The sequence below is a fragment of the Solea solea genome, chromosome 20 (genome assembly GCF_958295425.1).
Source record: "Solea solea chromosome 20, fSolSol10.1, whole genome shotgun sequence".
NCBI lineage: Eukaryota > Metazoa > Chordata > Actinopteri > Pleuronectiformes > Soleidae > Solea > Solea solea.
Window position 1 is genome coordinate 9,929,982 of NC_081153.1, and position 25,208 is coordinate 9,955,189.

A 25,208-nucleotide genomic window follows, 5' to 3' on the forward strand; every position below is an offset into this window, starting at 1 on the left:
ACCCTCTAAATATGACTGACCTTCCTGCTGCAGTATCTTCAGTCCCTCCAGAGCCTCAGTGTGCAGGTCCTCCAGGTACTGTGGCCTGCTGCCCTCAATGAATACATTCTCCTGGTGGTGCTGTGACGTTGTGTAGTGGACCGCCAACCTCTTATGGTCTTCATTACCCTTCGGGCCAGCTGTGAAAGAGAGAGAAGGTGTTTGATGGGTTTTTATTCATACTCCTCCGCCCCTTTTCTATCATTTTGGTTGTTGGGCCACATTTGAGTCTTTGAACCTCCAATTCTTTGCTCTCTTGCACCAACACAAATGCAGTAATGCAGTCTGGCATCCACATGTGTCCATGTCTCAGCACTTTAAGCAGCTTTGCAATGTGCCCTGGTGCAAGTGTAAATCCATTAATTGCTGCACCTTTGATGCAAAAACACTCTTAAGGTGTTTTCACACATTATGGGAACTCCAAAAAAGAACTCAGGACTTCTGAGTTCAGTTCGCTTTGAGGCAGTGTTGTGGTTTCCTTAAATCTATGCATCACAAACACAAAGGACTCAAGGTTCCCTTCATCCTTAACTACTGTATTCTGCAGTAGACAGATCCTATGTTTTAGCCCCCGGACTCAAGAAGGCAGAGCGACAGCTGTAGCTAATGGAGGAGTGTGTTCAAGGAAAATAAACTATTGGCTTCTTCAGATAAATAAGGTCCACATCAAATAATTGTCTACAGAGGACAGAAACATCACGATTTTACTACAGCACCTCCCTTCTCTTTTGCACACTCACTCTTTTAATGGAATCCAAAGCAGAGTACAGTGACCGCTTCAGTGCTGACGTGCAACAGAAAGAAAACTGAGTCCTCTTGAATGAATGGACAATGCAAAAGAAAAAAGAACTGCCTTTAACTTTGGTCTATTTTATGAGGACTTTATGAGAAAAAACCCTTAAAATCTCCTCAGCCGTGCAATTGGGTGGCCAGATGTCCAAGCCTGGCCCTCAACAGTGAAGTACTGCCAAGCTAATTTTTGCTCGTCCTTGGTAGATTAGATATTCTGGATTGCCTCCATGCCCCTGTGGGGCACATCTAGTTTGGATTGGATACCTTGCCCCAGCCCTTGACCTAACGGGGACTTGAATGAGTCACAAGGCCAGTTCTGTTTCTGCTTGGTCATGGGCTGCCGCCACCATCTCTCATCCAATTTTTTTTTCTATTCTGTCTTAAATATGTCCGTGTACTTTCATGGAATTATGTGTCAGCTTGGTGGCCATCTCCTCATAGAACATAAACTGTCGGGTCTCAACGTGCAGCGCATGGCACTTGTGTTAAGTGGCTGCTCCTTAAGCTAATCGGTCCAATGTGAGGTGTCCTCTTTCCCTCCTTTGTCACTTTCAATACTGTGGCTCTCAGTCTCACCTGGTTAGGTAATACTATGTGAATGTGGATGTACAAACTGTACAAGTGTGTGTGTGTGTGTGTGTGTGTGTGTGTGTATGTTCAAGGTATCAGACACTCCCACCCTTATCCTCTTCACAGGTGAAGCAGCACAGACACAATGCCCTCCCCTGTCAGTGACTGTGGGAAATCCCAGGAACCTGGGACTGTGTGGAAGAACAGAGGGGAATCTCAAGGACTTTACAGGAGTGTAGCTGGTGTTTAAACCACCGTTTGGGGGAAGTGGCCCTCACTCAGATTGTGCCAGACCTCTGATGAAGGTTTAGGGCTATTGGTTGAATAAGACGATCACCAAAAGATCATTTAAGCCCTTTATCTCGTTAGAGAGGACCTCCAAATTGCATTTAACACTAATTCTTCCTTGCCCGTGCAGATTGCACACAGTCTTATTAAAGCAAAAGCAAATAAGCAATCCATCACCTTGTCGCCTCAACGGAGCAAGCAAGGTTTCTAGAAGTCCACAAAATCCATTAACCTTGACCAAAAAAAGTTAGTTTTAATGTCATGTAAATTATAAAACGCCCTCATCTCTGTCTGAATAAAGTGACAGCCAGTTTGAGAGTCGGCACTCACCCTTCTTCTTGAAGACAGTCAGCAGAGAATGGATGCTCTTCCTCAAGTAGATCACCATAACTACACTAGTGCCATAGCAGGTAGAAAATCCGAATATTGTGCAAGGCAGAATAATAACAAGTCCTATTTCTGTCACTGGTGAGAAAAAAATTAATGTGACAGAGAAGATCCTGATGCTCTGAGTTAGCAAGAACATAAAAATGATGAAAAGCTTGACAACAGGTGACAAGGAATGAGAAGCTCTCTCTCCTCCTGCAGGTCTTCGTGACTTGGGAAGGACAAGTGCACAAAAAGATCTTGTACCAGCCAAAGCAGCCTGTCCCAGCTGCCTTATCCCTGAGTCTGATACCCTCTGCCCTCCCTCCCCCCTCTGCTCTCCCTGCCTCTCTCTCTATTTCGCTCTGTCGCTCTTGCTGGCTGTCTGCTTTGCGAATCCCTCTCCATTGTCAAAGGGAACAAACCCCCACCAGCAAAACGGCTGTCAAAGTTTGGCTTTCAGGAGCCCTCCACCCCCACATCGCTCAATATAGACCAACACGTGTGAGTGGACAGACAAAAACACCGCCCATGTTCAACCACAAATTCATATTATACCCATAAAATATCAGCTGGGGGGGAAAAACAAATCATTTGCAGCATGCTTTACTTTGAATTTTAACTATGTTGTATCGTAAAATACCATGATACTTTGTGGATTCATATTTTTATTTCAGATGAAAAGATCCTTAATAAAAATGCATTGTTTTCTTATTATGTATTTAATTTAAAAAGGACATATGGCAGTTTTAATTCTCGGTAAAAAAATAAATCTCAAATTCTAGAGGTAAAAACGCTTATTTGTGTTCACTGTCATCACTTCCAACTTTGGCAACAGTAAACGCGTCATGTACACCATAATCACGGATGTATTTGGGGATAATTTGACATTGTCTGTTCCTTAATGAAAGCCTTCAGCATCATGCATCTATCCGTCTGACGCTCTGTCTCTTTATTCAACTGCTACAGGGACTCTGTTTGACAGCAGAGGTTGCGTCCTCAGAGCGAAAAAAAGCACAGCAACAATGTTTAAATGTACCGTGCATCTTACTCCCCCCCCCCTCCTCCTTCGCAGCGTTCTCTTCCTCTTCCTGTCTCCTCCTTAGACCTACAGTCACACAGAGGTTATAAATAGCTGACATAGCCTCAGTTCATCATCTCTAATGGTGCTGTGTGTGGATGAGTTTCAATGTGCCTACTAATGTTTCCTGACAAACTGCAGAGGATATGAAATATGACACGGATATGAAGGGATACAAAATAAGAGAAAAAAAAAAACCCATGCAATTGATGCCAAACATGCAATTGATGCTGAGTTCCAGCATTATTTCCCTGGTGCAGCCGCATCAGCACTTTGATCTACTCAATGGATGTTTATTCCCAATAAAGTGGGACGGCAGGGGGGCAACAGCTGGCCCATAGACCCGGACCAGCTGGAGGCGAGGGACACAATTAGTCACACTGCACCAACACAGAACCCTTGGCACTTGAAAACTGAAGTGAGCATAAGAAATATCTTCAGTGAAGAAATCTCCACCACCACCACATCCAGAGGTCAGACTGAGCAGCTCGGGGTACTGGTGGTGGTTTTACACCCAAGGGTAGCAGGGAGTGGACTTTATGGCGTGGTTAAGTTGTGTTTCCACTAGCATTGCACCTGGTATCAGGTTACTACTACGTCACAGGAAGAGACGTCCGACACAAGAAGCAAACCAAACGATGCCAAACTGTAGATCAGTTAAAAAAGACTTAACAATCCAAAAAAACATATGTTGGGGAGAGTCTGGTGTATTTAGCGACAGCACTGCTGAGTCTGTGCTCCGGTCATGGAGGAAGTTCTGAACAAATAGTTTTAATTAACTGATTCTAATGAGCTGTGAGCATAGGTGGAAAAGGGGCTTTAGACATCGGAGGAGGATTAATGCTGCTAGTAGCTTAACCTGTCCATCTCCTCACCTTACGCTCCCTTTGCTCCTGACATTTATTTTGCCTCTCGTAGCACACTCCATCTCCCGCTCTCACTCATCTATTCTAACAAGTATCTGGATGGATGACTAACTCATGCTCATGATCTCCTCCATCCATATTCATTTTCTGAAAGACAGTGGGCCAATATGGAACATATGGGATCTTATGTGCATGAGAAAACCACTTTGTTGTGTGGTGACGTGGCTCTTTAAGTTCCTTTCTTCAAAACAAAATCTCTCCACGCTTAGTCGCCTCAAAGAAGCTCAGTGCCAATTTTGGGAGTCTGTGGCCCGGCATGTGTACCCCCCCTGTTGTTAACCAAGACCCCTCATATCAATATTCATTAGATGGTCTTCAGAGACACCATCTGGTCTTGGGGGAGAGGGCAGAGAGAGAGGGGGAGAGAGAGGGGGGCTTCAAATGCCTTTAATTGAGTGTACACAACACACAATTCCACCACATAAGCAAAATGTGGATGTGCATGACAATGGAAGAAAGAAACACATGCTCACTTTATGCTCAAGAAAACACCCCAGACTCGAGAGAAAGTTAACGATAACTCAACTGAAAATGCTTCTTAAAGTCAAACAGTGGGACATTTTAGGGACTAATCACACCATTTTCTGCACAATTTTAAAGATATGATCATAAATGACCTATGGCAGACGACAGGCCTTGTTAGCAGGTCAAACAGCGTGTTGAAGAACGGCTCATTAGTCGCAGCCCCGTTCTAAATAACAGTAATGACTTGATTTACATCTACAGAATGTGTTGTGTAACTAAAATTAAACTGTATGTGGTACAGTGTTATAGAGGCAACACTTAGTCTCTGTGTACGGTTATTTTCATGACACATAATTAAACGTTTTCTCTCGTCAGATGGAATATGGTGTGAGTGTGTGAGGCCGCTCTCTCGCAGACAGTTCATAGCGTGTGGGTAAACACTTATAACAATTTAAAAAAAAAAAACATGTAAAGACCAACGAACACTGATGCTGACTTTTACATAAGCATAGTAAACATATGCTGTAACACCAGGTTTGTTTCAAATGTTTGCATTGCCAGTGCCAAATTCTGTAAAATGACAGAGAATAAAATCGGTCTCGCCTTCACTCCAAAAACCATAAACAACCTGAATTTAAATGCTTTCGCCACCGCTGTCTTCTTCTATTATCTGTCCTGCTCCAGCATCTGCTCCGACTCCGTCTACACTACACTGAGTATGACTCTGCAAAGAGAGCAGGTCGTCAGATGAAACCGTAACGTGCGCAGGCCCAGCTCACTGTCAGAGCTAAATGTAAATATATGACTCCCAGTGGACTGACCAAGCCCCAAACCCTGACGCACGCACACGCACTTAGTGGAAAGCGTCATACTGTGACCACATGGCGAGCATTAGCTCATCTCATGTCCTCGGTTTAATCTCTTGCTCTTTCTCTCACTGCACTAAAGAGGGCGGAGGTAAACAGGAAGAGAGTGATACAGTAGTTATTCTTCCTTGGCCACTGGAGCATGACAAGCTACAGGGTTCCCACCTTGAAAATGACCCCTGCTTGTATTTCAGTGATTACATGTTTATTAATTGATGAGATAAATTAATAAAATAAATAAAAATATCTTATACGTATTAGTAAGGAAGGATGAAAGCAGCTTTCTCCTGCAGGTGCTCTTTCCATCAATATAGAGAAAGCTAATGAAGCTGCCACAGTACAGGAAGAGAGGGTTAAAATGTGACCAGCAATAAACCTCCAATCACCAGAACACACACACACACACACACACACACAGGTGTCATTACTCAGCGCTAACTCGCCACTACCCTGATTTGTATTCTATGGCCGCCGTGATGGACTTGAGTTATGAGCTTCTCCCGCCCTGGGGGATGTCTTGTTAACCAGCGAGGGAGAGGCAAGCGCGCTAAACTCCGCCCTCTATATACAATCGATCTAATGGAAAAAAGCTCATGTATTTTCCATCTATTTATGATCACAGCTCACGTCTGGTCAGGTGACTCTGCGTCATTACTCACTGCTTTTATCTGATGAGAGCTAACGATTGTGCGGGGAGAGCAAAAGAGAGAGAAACAGAACATCCAGAGGTGCATGCATGCATGTATGTATGCAAGGGGATGGTGGACATGGTGGACATAGAGACAAAGACAGAGGTGTAGAAAGTGACTAAAGGAAGGTGAAGAAGTGCATGAGGAAGATGGCTGGATCAGTGATCTCGATTATTGCTACTTTCCATTGCACTTTTGTGATAAACTTTTATATCGACACGTCTGAATAAACACCTCACGAGAGCGTACAAATGTTTTAGCGACATTTGAGTGGTTTTTCCAAAATGAGGCGTTTCCATTACCTGGATTTTGATTGCGATATTTAGGTTTTGCGCTATTTCTAAGGGTAATGGAAACACAACTTCTGACTGCACATCAGCACCCTCCACAATGTCACACAAAGGCCCAATCCCATTTCTCACTTCTACCACTTGCCCCTTACAAGGGGTAGTGGTTAAAATCTAACACTACGAAATGGAATTCCCCTAAAAGAACGCGATGTCATCTTCGTATCGTCACATAAGCGATATATAAGAGTTTTATTCCTCTCTCGTTCTCTCGCTCAACCTGATGAGAGGATTGTGGGTGTGTTTTTTTTTCCCCCTGAAGAAGGATGAGGCATTTTTCACGTTTGTCATTTCATAATTAAAATCTTTCTGAGCGCCAAAGTGAAGGCTCCGTACACACACAGATAGGGGAAGCCTCACAGCGGAGAGACACAGTTGACCCACTGTCACAGCACATTCATAAGCACTTCTGAAAACAAGATAATACGATTATTGCTCGCCAGCTGGAGTGAGCCCTCGAGTCCCCTGTGTGACCCTGGAAAATTACAGAGAAACGCAGGCCTCCAGACAAAACCACCCAGAGAGCAGACGGTGTAACGTATACTGAGGAAGAAAGAAACCTACTTAGCATGTGTTTTAAATACAGAGTCACATGTCCTCTGCAAGTCAAACATAATACTCAAATATGTATGTAGTCAATACAAACAGACAACAGCTGGGAAGAGAGGAAAAAACAGCCCACAGGTGCTTTAAGTTATATGAAGCCCCGCCTCCCTAATGGTGAGCAGCCTCATTTAGAATGATTGACGAGTTAATGAGAGACCTGCAGTGGCATCTCTGAGCAGGACAGGACAGGGCAGGCCCACTCGCCCTCAAGTCTCATTCTTATTTCAGATTGAATCTCTTTTTCTGTCAAATGTGATGCACTCACAGGAAGTTACACAACAGAAACAAACTAAAATGAAAAGACAACCCAATAAGTATCAGATCCACTGGTTATAACGACTTTCTAATAGAGTAATGTGATTTGACGAGCCATACGCTTCTGATTTAAAAGAAAATAATAAACTTTTGGCAAACTTCTGTAATAAGTATGATAAGCATGATGTTATCAGCATGACATTGGCAATGAAATATGGCTTACACATGTATTATTGGATATCGGCACAAACACACCAGGATCTGCTCATATGACTAATGACAACAACATCAGGCTAACATCAGCCGCTACCTCCTTGACCTCTTTGCTGGCGCCCTCTATAACTACGTTTATTTATTTTAATCAGTGAAGGAAAACGTATATGTATCTGCTGCCACATGAGTAGGAAAAATAGGATGTTAATTTCATCACAGATAATAAATTACCTGTGCGGTTAGGTGCAGGGAAAAACCTACTGTACATAAAAATGAAATTTACAAATGGAAGTCATATGTATATATATATATATATATATACAGTACGTATATACACATTTCAAAGCTGTATATCCTGAATTTTACTATTCCATGCTTGTTCCACAGATTTCCTACTGTATATATTTTTTGTTTTGCAGCGGCACAAGATAATACCCTATCTCTCCACAGTCAGATATTTTGTAGCCAACTTTCTTGACTTTTTCTTAATTTATAATAATACAGAATACAAATCAATCCCGGCGCAGCCTCATTTGTGAACCACAGTGTATGTATTCCACTTCCTCTGTAAGCCAAACGTCATGCACCTCATTTTTTGGGCACCCAAACGTTAAAGATTTCCACACACGGTCTTTCCTTCTGTGAGACAATAATCCCCTGTTCTTTTCTGTTCATGGACTCGGTCGCCTCTATAATGTAATTTAATCCCATGTGATTCGGCCACTTGTGCTGCGACACGGGAGAATGGACGGAGCGTCTGTTGAACGACGGAAAATAGAAAAGTACTCGCTCGTTCGCCACGGCAAAATATGGATGAGAACATTTCAGCGTTATCATTATTGAATGTGCTGAGGAGGAGTAGAGTTCAGATGGGGGGGGCGGGGGGGGCGGAAAAAATCTGCTGACATCGCGAGAGCGACGGCTCTAAGTTCATTTGCGTGTCATCCAAATCACACCAGACACATTAGGCTTGAACAGATGAAGTCTGTTCACGCACATGAACGCTGAGGCAGTGCAAGCGCCACACTCTGTGTAAAGGGTGCTAAAGTGAGGGAGTTCTGTTTGCGTGTTTGTCCGGCCCCGCGCAGGACAACAACTCATTCTGCCAAATGTGTGCGCCTTCATTACTGTCGCAGAGACACACTCTTCCCCGTCACTCTCCCTCAGCGGAATCCCATTGTGCGCGGCAAATGAACTGTGCCGCCCCCTTTCGCCTGTACCAAAAAAAAAGTCAATACCATTTCCGCTGAATCGGTTTGGAAACACTTGTAAATCGGCATGAAAAGGCGACAGCATGTTCGCGTAGACTCGCTGCCAAAATGTTGATGGAGAAAGAGAGACCGCGTTTGGCACCGACTTGACACCATCTGCTTGGCACAGACACACAGCTCCCCCAGCTTAACCTCTTTGCCGGCACGAGTCCTGACACCACTGTCAAGCTCTTAAGGTTAGCTGCGGCTTCTGTGTTCATTATCATATTTATTTGAGATGCAGATTTAGCCACGATCAACTGTTTTGTAAAGAGAAAGCAGAAGTATAGCGTTAGAACAGAAATTGACTTTGTATATCATACTTAATATATCATTAGATTTGTGAACCTGTACAAGTTCATATAGTAGCTTCATTTGTTTCGAGTTTTTCTTTTCTACTGATCTTCATGAATCAGAATCAGAAAACTTTATTGTCTGTCGCAACAGAAAGCCATGACAACATTTCCGCATTAACCACGCCCACTACCATTTTCTGGCCAATCACACAATAGTTGTTGGGCACCGCACAAGGAAAAAAGTTCTGGCCAGATGATGTGTCGAGAACAAGCAGCGAGAAAATAATGACGTCATTGTTTTCTCACACATTTCTCTCTTTAAGAGGAGTATGTACAGTACAGGCCTTTAGACCAGGGTTTCTCAATCCTGGTCCTGGAGATCCACTGTCCTGCATGTTTCAGATGTTTCCCTGCTCCAACGCACCTCATTAGCTAACCTCTACACAAGCCTGTTCATTTGAACCAGGTGTGCTGGAGGAAGGAAACGTGTTAATCGTGCAGGGTAGTTACGATTTCTCTCCGACTAAAGCAGCAGTTGTTTCAGGTGCTCAGAGTTATTTCAAGGCAACCTAACATGGCAGCTACAAGTCAGTCACAATGTCAGAACAAGACCTATAGTGTTGAATCTATTATTCAAGTTGTGTTGTGGCGCTGATAAAATTTCAGATTTATTGATAAAAATATTGTTTTTAATCTTGACAGAGAGAGAGATCAGAACTTGATTATAGTACTTCATCAAACTAGATTTATTCTTGCCAGGTGGACTCATTTATGTGAAGTTTAGTTTTGGGTTCACAGCGTTTCTGTGGACACGGAGACTTTGTCAAACTAAGCCCAAAATGAGCAGAAAAGTTGTGTTTTTCTCTTGAAATGTCACCATCTATAACAGGGGTGTCAAACATGTGGCCCTCCAATCGATTACATGCGGCCCGCCCACCACTGTGCGAGGTGATGGAATCGAGACAGAATATAAGACTAAATATATTTGCTAGCAATACTTTTTGTAACACTAATAAGACATTGGGTTGCTTTATTAATTGTATTGCACTCAACATGAAATTACATAAGCTGTTTTAATCACAGTTATCCTTGTCATTATTTGCTAAATGTTCTATTTAATTCTCTGTTTTGTGCATCATAAACATGTTTTTATTGTGAATCCTTTTGTATCAAAACAGGCAATTTTATTTTGCAATTCCATCTAATATCATAATGAATATCTTATATTGCCCATCTCTATGTCAGCCCCCGCTTGACCAGACTAGATGCTCATTGGCCTCCAGGTCATTTGAGTTTGCTCCCCCCGATCTATAATAATAATAGTAATAATAATAATAATAATTGCCTTTGTATAGCAAGGTCACATACAGGTCTCTCTCTGTATGTGCTGTTTAATAGTATGAAGTAATGCTTTAATTCAATTTCATTGCTGATGCAGGAAGCTACTGGACTCCGCTCCATTACACAATCTAAACACTGGAGTCCTTTTATAGCAGTGACAGTGGAACCACTCCGCTACAGAAAACTCAGGAAAACAAAAATCCAACGACCTGTGGTCGTCCACTGATGAAACTTGAACCAAACAATTGTCTTTACTTTTTCTGTAGCTTCACCTAAAAGCATTTCACAGCTTAAACCTGCAATAATTCATATGTTTGACCACAAACAGCACATTGTAATATTGTCACCTCATAATGTGGCAGTAGCTTTTTATACAGTTGAGTTTGAGTGATTCGCATTCATTTCCCGTGTTTCCAGCCACCACATCAATGCAAGTTCAAAATCCTGTCTCCTTTTCTGTCCTTTTTGGTCTCCACCAACCTCATTTAGAAACATCTGGATTTGACTGTTATAGCTCCAGTTTGTAACATCTGTTGCTAACGTCGCGTTTCCATCATAGTCCGGTTTGGTTTAGTACACTTTGGAACGGTAAAGCAATCAGGCTTGTGTTTCGACTGAGAACAGTATACGTAGCGTGACGTTGTACCGGCGTAGTGGTTGTAACAGGCAACAACGGAACAGCTTATTTGGTTTTTTTCTGCTCGGTTTGTGTCTGTTTGTCTAAACAAGACGTCAGGCTTCATATGAGAATAGACTGCGGGCGTTGAATAAACACCGGTCGCTAGGGAGTGACGCTTTTCTGTCGCCCAGTTGGCTGACTGTCGCGGGGCTAGCGCCACTCGTACAGTACTGTACCGTTACTCTGGTACACCAAGGGAAGGGTACTGAACAATGGAAAGGTTATTTTGGTACTATTCCTAAAGGAAACGCAAAGAAAATACATGTATCGACTGTTCCACTTGGTGGAAACGCGGCATAAATCACTGCTAGCACCGGTTTGAGCTAGCTGTCTCGCTTTACGTCCCTCTGTCAATCATGACATAAAAGTCACCACTGTATGCAGTGACATACTATAACTGTATGTTATGTGCAGGACATGTAATGTATACTGGCTTTATCCGCTGCTGCTGCTTGAAACGTGTACGTTTATTTGGATGTAACAACAATGCAATGATCTGAAACACTGAAAGAGTGGAGAGCTGATGAGAACGGCAGTCATTTGATCCACTGTTTATATGAAATTGTTGCTGCAGCTTTAATTATTCCCTGCGCCAAACCACAGACTAAACAAAACCGGGAAAAAAGCAGCTCAAGGTGAATTTGGGTCAGGTCATTAAATTTCGAAACTTACAAACAGAACACTTTGGTTGTGCATTCATGAGCATCGCTTACAGCCTGTGGCTCATTTAGAGGGAATGATTATAACTTGAAAGTGCTTCAGAGGTGCCGGCCAATGACTGAAAAATTCCCCATGCTACATTTAGAGTACGAGAATATGGAGACCAACCACAATTGCACGCTGCCAAAGAAAAAAAAGGAAGAAAACAAAAGTTCCTGCTGCTGAAGGGCACGAGAAGGAGAGGACAGAGAAGGAGGGAAGTAAACACTGGCAACAGTTCGGCGCAACGGGCCAGAACATGATGTTACAGGTGAAAAATTGACAACGACAATTAAAGCAGGCAGAGGGCAGCTGCCCCTGAGGTCCTGAGAAAATCCTGATGTCACAGGAAGGAGGACAGACGTGATGAATGACAGGGCTTTTCAGTGGCTTTTACCAGAACAAGGAGTTAGTACTTAGCCTCCAGCACAGACAAAAGCAGACATTAGAAAGTTGTGGAAAAGAAAGGGAAACGCTGGTGTGCAGATGCAGACAAAAAACATTCCCTCATTCGTCTGTTATGTGGCTTGTGCTAGGAAGAGAAAATAGAAGGGTAGTGGAGGTTATGTATGGCACATGTATTGTACTTATACATGAAAAGCGAGGGAAAACACTGAGCTTGTACAGAAAGAAACAGAAATAGAGCTAGAAAACAAAAAAATCCTCCTCCCTTTATCCAGCTGTGTGTTGCCTCGTCTCGCTGCAGGAAGTCCATGACTTTGATGGCAGCTCGCAAATAAATTAATCTTCAAAGGAGGAGCAAGACGAGCGCGTCTTAGCCCCGCTTACAGAAATTATGAGGCTTTGGCAAACGGTTGCCGGCAGCAGTGTAACAGAATATAGAATATCACACCCTGCACCTAATGAAAATGAAGGTGAAAACCCGCACGGACAGCCTCGTTCTTAAATTTGACACCGCCCTACACATCGTGTGCATGTTTTTCTTTCTCTTTCCATTATATTCTCTCAACTGAAGTTTTTTCTAATTTTTCTTCAACTGTCAATCTTTTTTACGGCCCTTAAAGCTGCATTTTTCTTCCAATTCTTATTACAGTGAATGCGTAATTGATTACATGGACTATATTATTTGTAGCTAGTTGGATCATTCTGACGTCTTATCTTAACGCGGAGACACATCAGGCCAGACCAGACTCTCCTGGAGTGGACAGTTATAAGAATATGGAACAGCTGAAGGCCCATGAGCTGCATCACATGATTTTATAAAACTTCAAAAGCACCCAGGCATGAAAGGATGTCAGCGTGGGATGAGTCTGTGTGTGTGTGTGTGTGTGTGTGTGTGTGTGTGTGTGTGTGTACATCTGGCTCCCTCTGCGTCACTAACCACCTGTGGACGCAGCAAAGTGAGTTCACAGTGACCTAATCTGGTGCAGTGTGGACGCTCCTTTCTCACACCACCAGATGAATGGGCGTCTTTGTGACTATCATGCTCAGCTGGCAGCTTTTGAGAGTGTAGCATTCTGTGTGCAGGGGGTCATTGATAATTCATGGAGTGCAGTCATCCCCCGGAGAAGTAAAAAAAAAAAAAAATAATAATCCGAAGCGTTATCATTAGCTGTGGCCCAAAGCATGAAACGAACAGCAAGAATCGTGTTTTTTAAAGAAGGGGCGGAGCCTCACTTCAGCGCGCATGGTCTGAGAAGTCGGGTGTTTGTGTGGCCATGCGTGAAGGAATAAGCTGGAATGTGGGAATGCATTCACACCCCAGGTTTCTGAATAAACTCCTCATGAATGAAACGGTGAATACAGGAGAACAGAGGGCAGTGATCACACACAGACATTGACCACCATGAGAGAAAATCAAGTCAAGATGTGTTTGTTTGCTAAAGACTGTACTTTTCTAGTCTTTTTGTCTGTAAACACACACACACACACACACACAAATGCCCTCCTGATGCTGTGATGACAGAGGTCATTTAACTGCCCAGTCTTTTTACCCTGACTCCAGATAAACCTTAACACCACACAATTATCTCGCAGGCTTCTGGGTTTGTTAGGGTTATCTGTTTCCGTGGAAACCAGCAGCATCAGGGACTCGATTTCGGGCCGAATGGGAAGTCTTTCGTGACCGATTGCTATTGCTGTGTGGCTCTGACTCATGTCGGCCATATTTTATTGCTGAGCTGATAAATACCATTGGTGATATTCTAATGCACCAGCTCATACTCGTGTGATCATATCACCGTGACAGTTGATAAACTGAGGCTTCTGTTATGCCACTGTCATTAAAATGATACCTTTGAAGTCAACGATAGATAACGACAAAAGGAAAAAGGATAAAAAGGTGAAATATCCACGGCAGTAATCTCAGTAACGTCGTTATCTGACAGATCAGTGTGAGCTTCTGTTTAAAAACCTGTTCTTCAGGTGCTTCAGAGACACTTATCAGTGTGGGAGATGCTGAGCTCAGTTTTTCCCCTGCAGGTACAAAGGTCCGACATTAACAAACTCATAAAGAAATCATAAAATAATATAATCCACTGGCCAGAGAATCACTGTCTCCAACTTGCACTGGAAGGAAAACAAGACTCGCACTCGCACCACTTCTGCGTAGTTGTGCAAGAAGCAGGAAACCTTGAAGCTGACTCAGGTGAAGTCAGCATGGGAATATGGTCACTCTTACATGACCGTACACACTCACGTGCACGGATGCAAAGTCATCCCCACTGTGAACGAGCCAGCTCTTTCAAACACGGAATACGATGATCCTCAGTCCTTCAAACACAAGACTCCAAAAGAATATCGCTGTCACACTCCCTCTACACACCCTCCGCTCCTCTCACCTGCTCTCAGTTTGTCTGGACGTCCAAACAGCCAGAAGCTTTTTGGTTTCTCTCTGACACGGTTCGGGGACGTGGTTGCAGAGAAGTTTCCCCTCGTCTCTTCCTTCTTCTTCCTCCTCTTCTGGATGCTGTTGCCCATTCTGGGGCAGTCCCGCAGCCCCTCAAAGGGGCTCTGTCATGCTGTCCCCCTGTACCATCGCGGCTAGATTCCGTCTCTGTGAAGACCTCCCCACAGTCGAGCAGATGTCAGTGTTTGAGACTCCTGAGTCCCTGTGGTCAAATCATTCTTGCACACTCAGTCGCTCTGGCACACAAACACACCCATGTAGGTGCAGGACCGCTGACACCATTCTTACAAGGCAAAAAATAATAATTACACGCTCACTTCTTCTAACCATGTACATCCAGCCAAAGCAACGACACATGCAGCACTGACAAGCTCACAACCAAGTGTATGCATGTGTGTGTGTGTGTGTGTGTGTGTGTGTGTAAGTGCCCCTCCCACTGTCTTCCTCTGTGCTCTGAGCATTTTCAGTAAGAGGGTTAGAAAAAAAAGAAAAAAGAAAAAGGCTCTCACACACAGATCCATGTTTCAGCAAATGATTTACACAGTGCTTTCTTCGGGAATAATGCCTCACTTCAGCTGTGCACCTCCCCTAATTTCCTCTTTAAGTGAGCCGACGTTGGGTTGTCCTTATAGAAAAAAAAGCATTATAGGCGCAGCTGACAGATCCTGTCAACACAGTGTGGAGATGGAGAAAACACAGATTCCCCTATGACACACACACAGAGAGCTGCTGACGGGAAGAGAGGAGTATAATCATAGGTGTTTAGGTGCAGGAATAAACACTGGCATACAGGCAATAGTGGAAACTAAGAGCAGTCAGGGAATACTCAATAATTCAGCCGATCTTCACAGGTGCAACTCTGCGCTCTGGTACTTTATGTGAAACTTCTCGCACGTTGAGGAAGAAAGAAAAGAAAAAGAAAAAAACACTAGAAAGAACAGGATATTTGCCAGGAGAGCAGTCAAACACAGACACATCAAAGCTTGTTCTGAGATGAGAATGTTCCAGATATGCTTAATGGAAATACAGATGCGGAGCCAGATGGTGGAGTTACAGAAACAGAGGTGCCTGCTTGGATTCCAGAGAGGCAACATCACGTTTGACACACTGAGTCATAACAGCAATGTCAGAAAAAAAAAACAGTCGTATCTAACAGTGTTGAACACTCCCTGAGTATCATGGTGACTTCACAGGGTTCGCCATCACTCAGTGTCTGTGACATCACTCCCAGAGCATCCTGTGGATCAATAGCAGTCACCCAGAAGGAGGTCAGAGAAGAGGAACGACATGACCACCATCAGAATGGTGTCTCGGCTGCACGTACCACGTGAAGCCGAGACACCATATTGCCGCAAAACGGGGCAAAGGAAGGAAGAGCGGTGATGAGGAGCATGAAACTGAAACTACACTCTCCTCTTCATGGTCACCCTGATCACGTTTCCTCCACCTCCTCCTCCTCCTCTTCCATCCCCTCATTCCTTGTACTGTTCTGATGCTTAGAAAGCTGCTGGAAGATAAAAAGCCTCCAATAAAAATCAGATTTACGGACTGAAGGGGTGGGGAGTGAGGGAGGGGGGAGCTGCTAGGATGCCGGCTGAAGAATTTATAATCCCTTGTATTTTTCTTTAGTCTGTAAGAGGAATAGATGTGGTTTCTGGAGAGCAGTAGAAGTTACTGTGAGTTTCCACAATGAATGTTTACAGCATGTGCACGGAGGCATCTCTGTGTGAGAGATACAGTGCGAGTATCACTCAAGCTTTCCACTGCAAAGTGTAACACGATGTGCAATAAAACGCTCGCAGAGATGTTGCCGTCTTATGCAGAGCCACACCCAGCACAAGAGCACTTGGGGCTCACCATCTCGTCTCATCTGTCATACAGAGCTGTGAGAGTGCACTTAGTGTGCGGGTCTGTGCGCGTGCGTGTGCGTGTGTCGACTGCTGTGTGCCCACCTGCGAGCTGCAGTGCGAGCGCGCTAAACATGACCCAGATGAGTGTGATCAAAGTCAGTGTCATTGTCGAGACAGATTTCAGAGCTGAAGGCAACTCACGGGAGAACAGAGAGAGTCAGAAAGTGTGTGTGTGTTCTTGTATTTGTGGCTTTGTGAGGACCAAAAATGGTATAAACCATACATTGTGATCCCCAAAAAGGGCTTTTTTAGGGATTAAGACCTGGTTTTAGGGTTAGAATTAGGTTTAGGTTAGGGCTAGGGTTTGGGTTTGGCATTTAGTCGTGAGGGTTAAGGTTAGGGTAAGGTGCTAAGGAATGCATAAGGTGTCCTAAAAAGCATGTGTGTGTGTGTGAGGGGGAGAGAGATCGTACATTACAGTGCATCAAAATGCAAATCCACCGTGACTCTACATCCCACAGCACTCAGATCACAGATCACACTCAAAGCAAAGCTGCACCATGTAACCCTATGATAGATGTGATATGATTGTTACCAACTGCCATACACAGAAAAACAAAACAAAAAACATTGCAGAATAAAATGCCTTTGGCTTTATATGTTTATTTTATTATCAGACATATTACATTGAATATTAAACCCTGCATATACTGTAGAAGTGTTGCTTTTAATTGCAATTGCCAGTGCTTGCAGAATATTCACTGACTCATCTGTTTTCGTTTGTCCTTAAATATGTGTTGTTTTGTATTGTGATGGCATAATGAAGCACTCAGTGTTGGTCCCTTTTTATTTTTTACCGACAAATCTACTTAGGGGTGCATACATTAGAGAAGTGGAATGATATTAGTACTATTTATTACGACATCTGGTTGAAAAAGATGCAAAACTAAATACACAATAGTAATTATATAATAATTATTATTATCATAGATTTACCTGTACGACCTTGAGCATCTGTTTGCCTTGTCTTTACAGCTCACATTCACAAGCAACTCCATCTTGTGGCATGACTCTGCTATCACAATGAAAAACAATCTCAGACACGCACACACACACACACACACACACACACAGAGAGAGCAATAACCAGTAAATTACATCTCAGTGCAGACAGAGCTGCCGACACGTACAAACTGCAGTTTCATTGTCGTCTAACCTGCACCAGCCACTGCCAAAGAAACTAAACACAACGTATTTATTCACCATGCTCGTCCTGTAGTTGGTGGAGAATATTGCCGGCTATAAATTATAGTGACTATATTTGGGTTTGGGCTCTTTGATTGTACCAGAGAAATTAAATCACATCTAATATATTTTATTGTCTCCGCAGGGAATTTTTTATTTCTTGGACAAAATATGCCAAACAGCTGCGGAACAATACATCGTATGACAGCGACAGCGCTAAGGACATGAGCGTGGATTAAAAATGATTGTAAATGTCAGACAAGTTCATTACAACGCTTCAGTGTGGAACCTCAATCGCCCCCTGTGGACTGTTTAAGTAATTACCAAAACAGTCTCTATATGACCCTGTATTATATGACTTAGGCCTTGTTTAGACTGCAGCTTAAATCAGATTTGTAAGCAGAATCTGATCTTCCCGACCAAATGACCAACTTCTATATTTCTATATTTAATTTGGTGTTACATGTGCACGTCGCACCCAGGACACTTAATTGGAGCTGCATGGTAAAGGAAACAGCAGGCTCATAGTCTGTTGTTACACATGTTTTACTTGTGTAATAATTGTTTTTTTCTTTTTCTGTGGTAGGTGAATAAGTAGTTTTAGTGGTGTGTGGAACTTGAAGTTAAAGGGACACTTTACCAAAAACTAATTTTCTGAGATAAATGTGTCATGTGATCATCAAATGGCCACAAGTCTCATTCCCAAAACAACAGAGGAAGTTGGGATTGGAAATTGGAAAAAAGTTGGAAATAAAATTGATTATTCAATGTCAAAGTCACTTCCTTTAAAGAAAATAAAAGCCCTACGCTGCTCTTCACTGAGTTTAAGTAATTTTTTTAAACAACAATTGTTAACAATTGTCAATGTGAAAGACAATCAGTCAAGATGTGCTGCGTTAAAAAGCTGAAACAAACATTACATCGAGGGACATTTGTCAGTGTCCCACGTTGTTTTACTGAGCTTGGGTTTTGAGAACATATATGGCTCTTAAGTGTCACTTAACTCGAGACAGACTGAATTCCTGAGTTACTTTGTAATCGTCTAGTCTATTCTTCTCTTCACTGAGGGGGGAAAAAGAAAGAAAATCAGGAACAGGGAACACACAGCTGGATCGGGGGCAGAACAGTGTTCAACAGGTGTATCTATTACAGCGCGTTACATAACGCGAGACGTACACACGGGCACTTCTGAGGGCTGATCAGTTGTATATATGCCTGTGTATACAGACTCCCACTGCCTCAGTCCCCCGCTGATGTCTTCCAGCTGCTTCTTCTCCACATCAAACAAACTCCATGTCCTATAAAACAACCCATTAGCTCGTATTCCATAAACATGACGTTTGGAAAATTTGGATATTGAGCACAAGACATTGAAGTAACGCCTTTCTAAGTCTATAATGTTTGCAACGTGCATGGACTTGCCCGACGTGTATGTATGTATGTATGCATGCAAGGGGCTATAACATTCTGCAGTAAAATTATATTACAACTAATAATATGTTATGAATTATAACTGTGACTTCAGTTCTTATGTACAACAGCGACTTTTAGTGTTTCAAATGATTATTACAATCCCAATTTAAAACACTGGACAGTATGCAGAAGTGTGCCTGAACACAGAACTGCACTTATAACTTATAAGCAGAGATTCATCACATGATGAGAGGAGACAACAAAGATGGACCGTAAAACAGTATACCTGTTAAATATCCACGAGCAAAAGAGAAGAGGGAAAGAATTAGTTAACCTTGGCTGTTGTTTTTACTTCTTCAGGAGAAAACTATCCACATCCAAGTCTCGAAACTTCCTCACTATATTTCTGCTTTCTATGTTTTTTTTGCAGAACTCCATCGCAGACACTTTAGAGAGGGGTCGTGGGGCTTTTTAAGTTTGTACAGTTCAGCGTTTTTCGATGCATAGCTGCAGCTCTGCTTAGTGATCTGCTGGCAACACTGGCATCAAAGAGCATTATTAGGTGGTTGGCAGTGCGTGCACCTTATGTCATGGTTAACTCAAAAACAAAAGCACAGTTTGTGGCCTGCAAATAAAGATGTATCCTGTCAATAAACCAGCTGCAAGGTCTACAAGTAATTTGTAATATCACCTTTCAGCTTGTCATTTCAGACCCTGACTCGTTGCAATCATCCCCACCTGTGGCTCATGGATTTATTTCCCTGTTTAACTGATTGAACTGCAGCTTGCCTACTGTCTTGTTGTGCTTTTGGATTCAAATCTTCAGAGTCAGTGCAGCATCATTGTTATCAGTGAAGCCAGTATCTAAATCCAGCATGTTTCCGCAAGTCTTTGATGACACGTCATGGCCATTTCACTTTACATCACCTCTAATACATAGATCTCATTCAATTAGACACACATCTCATGCATGCTTCTTCTACGGAATTTAATATTTCGCCTCTAACAGCACGGTCGGACACTTTTGTTGCCTCTCAGTACTGCTACCACAGCAACATGCTCCTCACAATGCCGTTGCCTGGGAGACGTTTACCTCACCGGCATGGCTTTAGGTCTGTGGTGATGGATGAGGGTTTTTGAGGTATCTGCTTACACAGGTAAAATTACCCTGCTCATTAAAGAGTGTGTGTGTGTGCTGAATGATGTTCGGAGGGGACATTGTGAGGTGGCATTAAACTTTCACACTGCTCCCTCACTGCGACATGGCTTCCTTTGCCCTCCACTCGCCGCCCTCTCTTGTGCAGTCGCTCTCAGATGTGGCCTGTTATAGAACTGAGGCTGTGTACAATGTTCTCGGTGTAATGAGATGTTTGCTCTTCAATTACTCCGCTGGCTCTGTAATCTGCATTACAGTTTGCGAATCCATGCATCCTGACTTGTCTTTTGTGATGTGGCACAACTTAGCACACACACACACACACACCCATGAAGATAGAGACAACTAAGCCAAGACTGGCACACAGTGAAAAGCATTCTCATCAAACACACACTTGGCTTCACACATGTGGAAAACAATGACTACAAACACGGACACACGGATGAAATCCCGCGGATTGTGTTGGTGACCTCACCGCTCCAGCAGCCAGCCGATGTGCTGGCTGCGCTGGACAAAGCAGGTAGTTGCAGGAGCTCTATATGCCCCTTTGTGTGTGTGTGTGTGTGTAAATGGTGATGTAATGAGTGCTGGTGTTGGGTTGGCGCCACCCTAAGCCCAGCATAATGACGTTGACACACACCAACAGAGAAACCCTCTGATAGCACTCAGTCACACACCCTCGCACACAGTAATGAAGATGTCCATGCACAACTATAAACAAGACCAACACACCCACACTGGGGCTAAATAGAAGATGTTAAGCAATCCGTGAAGCAAATCAAGACCAGTGATATGTGGTAAGGGATAGGCAAGGACTGCAACAACCTGAGATGGAGATAGAAGAGTGTGTGTGTGTGCTCTGAAGTTGCTCTAATTAAAAAAGCCATTGAGAGAATGTTCCCTATGAGTCCTCTCGACACTGAATAGGGCTTTGTGATTCGTTTGTAATCTCTCCTCTTCATCGCATAACTCTCGGCCCAATCTGGCATTCATGCTGCCACCCGTGCACGCTGACAGACCTTGACACACACACACACACACACACACATGCATTCACACGACTCGCTCTATACATATACAGCTCCCTGGAATTCAGCACATCAAATAGTGTTATTTTTTTTTATAGTAGAGGAATCAGAGCGGTCACAGAGGTGCAGACCTGAGCAAGTCATACTTTTTGTCTATGTCTATGTGTTGTTATGGTCTAAAATGACTCTATTGGACTAATATCGTGGATTCTTTTGATATCGGTATCGTATCGGACAGAAAAATGTGGTATCATCTCATCCCTAACAGGTCAACTCAGATCGCTGCACTACATGGAGGCTCCACAGCTGTGTTTGCAAGCCTAGCACAAATTAAAAAAACAGACAATGGTTATCTTTGCTCCTATAACATCTACTTCCCTGAAAATGTGTGTACACAACATGATTTTTCTCCTGATAGTTAAAAACCAAATCCAAAAAGTCAATTATCTAGTCTGAGTAAACAAGTGGCTACAAGGTGCATTCAACGACCCTCAGAAGTTTCTGCAAACACACATGCAGAAGTAAACAAATGCTTGCTTGTATATAGATACAATTATACTTAGGTATTTTATTAAATGTTCAATATTTTTATTTTCCTTTGGACGTAAGGAAGTAATCGTCTATCAGCTTTTTCATGCCTCAAACTATCTTTATTCTATCTGCCTTAACAATCCATTGTCGGGCACAACATGCAAACTCCACGCACAAGACTGAGCACTTAGACAAGGGGAAGTGTGAGTAGGTTAATGGTATATGTACAGTAGGTGTCTGGAGTGTGTGTCTGTGTACTCACACTAATTATTTGTTTTGTCAGGCTGGTAGCACAATAAACATCTCTGTAAAAGTAATTGTATGCCAATGTCAGCATAGAAGCAAAACACAGTTATCTTTTGTTCTGCGTCAAGGTCACTTTTCAAGCTGCACCTCTGGATCTCTCTGTGGTCCTCTTCAGTCTTTTATTGTCAGCCTCACCATCACATCTTTTGCAGGGGAATTACCCGCCACTAGTTAATATTTGGTTTCAAATGGAGTCACTGTTTCTTCTTTCCCATCTAGTTTTCACAGATCTCCACAGACTTTACAAAACCACAATGCAAGGCATAATAAGGGATTATGGATGTGCCCTTTTGGTGGAACAAGGACAAAAACCATGAAGGAGACCAGCCAAAAAAAGTCTGAATAGAGCGTGACTCTGGATTTCCAAGAGTTGTTAGGCAGTTACTACAGTAACACACACACACACACACACAGGCAATGACAGAGGAGAAAGGGATGGCTGAAGAGGTGGAACAAAAACAGGAAATGGGGACTGTGGGTAATCTCTGTGCTGCCGACCAAGCAGACACATCAGTAAACAGAAAAAAGGGATTAGACCGCCGTGTCCGTCTCGCCGCGTGCGACGTGTGGCTATGTGCACGTTACAAACGTACAGACTGATGTCCCAGCGATAACGAAATCTCTCCCAAGTTTTCAGCTTAATCCAAAAGTCAACGGTCGGATTTCACAGTCTGTGATTCTACGACGGACAAAACCAGACAGAATTACGCAGCAGAGTTGTGAAACAAGCGAATCATGGCTGATCCTCAATCGACCTGAATCTTGACGTGTAATATCCACCCTGACTTGAACTCTTAAGCCCCACTTATTACAAACAGAAAAAGACATTAGCAGTGATATCAGGCACATTTTTTTTTACTTATCCTTTCCTTTCACACCATGTTAGAACAAATGGCAACAAATGACATATTCACAGACATGGGGTAATGTCCATCTTTAACGTTGTTTATGTCTCCACCATCACAGGCGGGAAACAACTGGCTCTTTTCCTGCTTAATGCTTGGCTATGCTCACCAGCTGGTTGTTAACGCTGTCTGTTTGTTGCCTGCTTTGAGATTACGTTCGTGCAACGGGGTTATGTGCAATAAAGGCAACACAGCCACGACTAGATGGCAAAACACACCCCATAGAGTTGAGTGTTGCATTGGCCAACTTCAGAATCTCCTAAACAAATAAAGGAAAGCAATCACAAACCCCTGGCGAGGCACAGGCGGGATTGATGCGCCGATTACAGAGAAGCAACATCTAGCATCTTTTGTATACATCCAACATGGCGGCAGCTGTCTTTCGATGCGGCTGTTGCTTTCATTTTAAGCGAGGCGCCCCCAAAGAAGTCGTTAGCACATTTGTACGTATGTTTTTTTTCTGGTTGTTGGTCTGTCCAGTTGCATACAGAGGTCGGTCACGCCTCTTCAGAGTGGGAAATGACGACACCTGAGAATATGGCAGATTGCCCTGTTGTGTTGTGTACTGTAATGCCACGATTCACTCACCTTTTGCCGGCTCTTGATTCTGAATCCCCGGCTTATCGTCTGCGACGCCAGTCCCAGTTCGGTTTAGTCCGTTGCTGATGTTCTTCTTCCTCCTGCTCCCCTTTAACCAGCTGAGTGCCTGTCCCAGGGAGCTCCCCGGCTTCTTTTTACCTCGCTGAGCTCTCGCCTCCCTCGCTAAGATCTGAGTGATGTCCCTGGGCACTAGGTCACCTGTCGACCTCCTGCGGGACATCCTGGAGGTTTGACCGGGGAGCTAAGGCCCAGTAGCGCCACTTAAATCAGTGTATGTGTGTCCTCTCGTAAAACGGTGTACAAGGTCTGGAATCTCCTCTCACTTGGGGAAGGGTTTGATTGACCCCTCTGTCCCTCTGTAGCCTCGCTCTGTGCCTCTGTTTTTCCTGTCTGTCACCACCTGGGACAACAATGAGATCAGCAGAATGAGAAAGTCAGCATGAGATGGAAAAAAAAGGCTGAAAATGAGAGCCACAGGGAGGACTGAGGGACATAAGAATGAGACGGATTCAGGGAAATAAAACAAACATTTATCCAGTTGTTACGACACAAGAAGGGCAAAAACAAAATGGTGAGTATTGTGCAAGCAATGTTTCTAAACTGGGAGCTGTCCCACATTGTCTTCCTAAAGTTTTTCTTCACTTGTCCGCCCCCACTCTCCCTCTCCCTATTTGCCTCCCTATTCTCCAATTTTTGTGCTTGTAGAGGAGAAGCCCCAGGGTGGAGACCTGGATCACTGCAGTGTGACATGTGGTTCACATCAGCAGTAAAGTGTGTAGGGATGAGTTTCGAGAAGGAGAAAGAAGCTTGATATAATAAAACTAGCAGTGTTTGCCTTATTTTTAATTACTACACAGACAAACACACAAAAAACAAAGATGAACACGTGCAAAGTCTTAAAAAATAGTGAAGTAATTTTAAAACCATTAATGATACGACATGAATATAACTTACTTGGCGAACGAGCTGCTGTCTCCTCTGCTCCCCTCTTTTCTCTCAGCCTGGGAGCTGCCTTGCGGAGCATGTGTGTGTGTGTGTGTGTGTGTGTAGCAGAGTGAATGAAGCTCCATGCTCTCTGCACAGTCAGTCCCTCCTCCCTCTGGGTGAGAGACAGCCTCTCGGCCCACCTCTCACAGTGCTGTTTGGAGTTCGGTGCTCCATTCCTGTGTTGGCTCCTTGTCCTTACGTTCCAAACAGCTGGGAGTTGGTATTTCCTCTTTGTATTTTCTCCTAACCCCCTTTCCGGGGATCAGGTGCAGTCGTCCCAGTCTCCCTCAAGAAGGGAACCCCTGGGTCACAAATCATCACGGCAGCAAGGAGAGAAAAATACTCACCTTGGATCAGTATTTCCATATTTGGAGCCTGGAGATGTCGCAGAGGGAGCTGCTGATTGTCTTTTGTTTTTGTCTCTTAATAGAAAACAAATGAGACAAAAATAAGGAAATGTGGAGAACAAGAATCCTGATCAACTACAGTGCTGTAACGCCGAGTGTTTGAAAATGATCTGGTAAAGGTGAAGAGGTTTGTCTTCTGCAGC

At 43.5% G+C, this 25,208-nt stretch overlaps 1 protein-coding gene across 4 annotated transcripts in view; it reads right to left on the reverse strand.

Moving 5' to 3' along the window:
- The window catches only part of kiaa1522 (KIAA1522 ortholog), a 32,324-nt gene extending 7,116 nt beyond the window's left edge, over positions 1-25,208 (reverse strand). For 2 of the 4 annotated variants that reach the window (XM_058618723.1, XM_058618722.1), the window contains exons 1-3: positions 24,626-25,208; positions 23,660-24,071; positions 21-179 (exon numbers count right to left, since the gene is read on the reverse strand). In XM_058618723.1, coding sequence (XP_058474706.1) covers positions 21-179; positions 23,660-23,891 — 391 coding nt within the window. In that variant the 5' untranslated portion in view covers positions 23,892-24,071; positions 24,626-25,208. Of the gene's footprint in view, positions 1-20; positions 180-2,019; positions 2,355-14,569; positions 15,017-23,659; positions 24,072-24,625 lie in introns of those variants that run through there. The other 2 variants (XM_058618725.1, XM_058618724.1) reach the window with 2 other exon arrangements.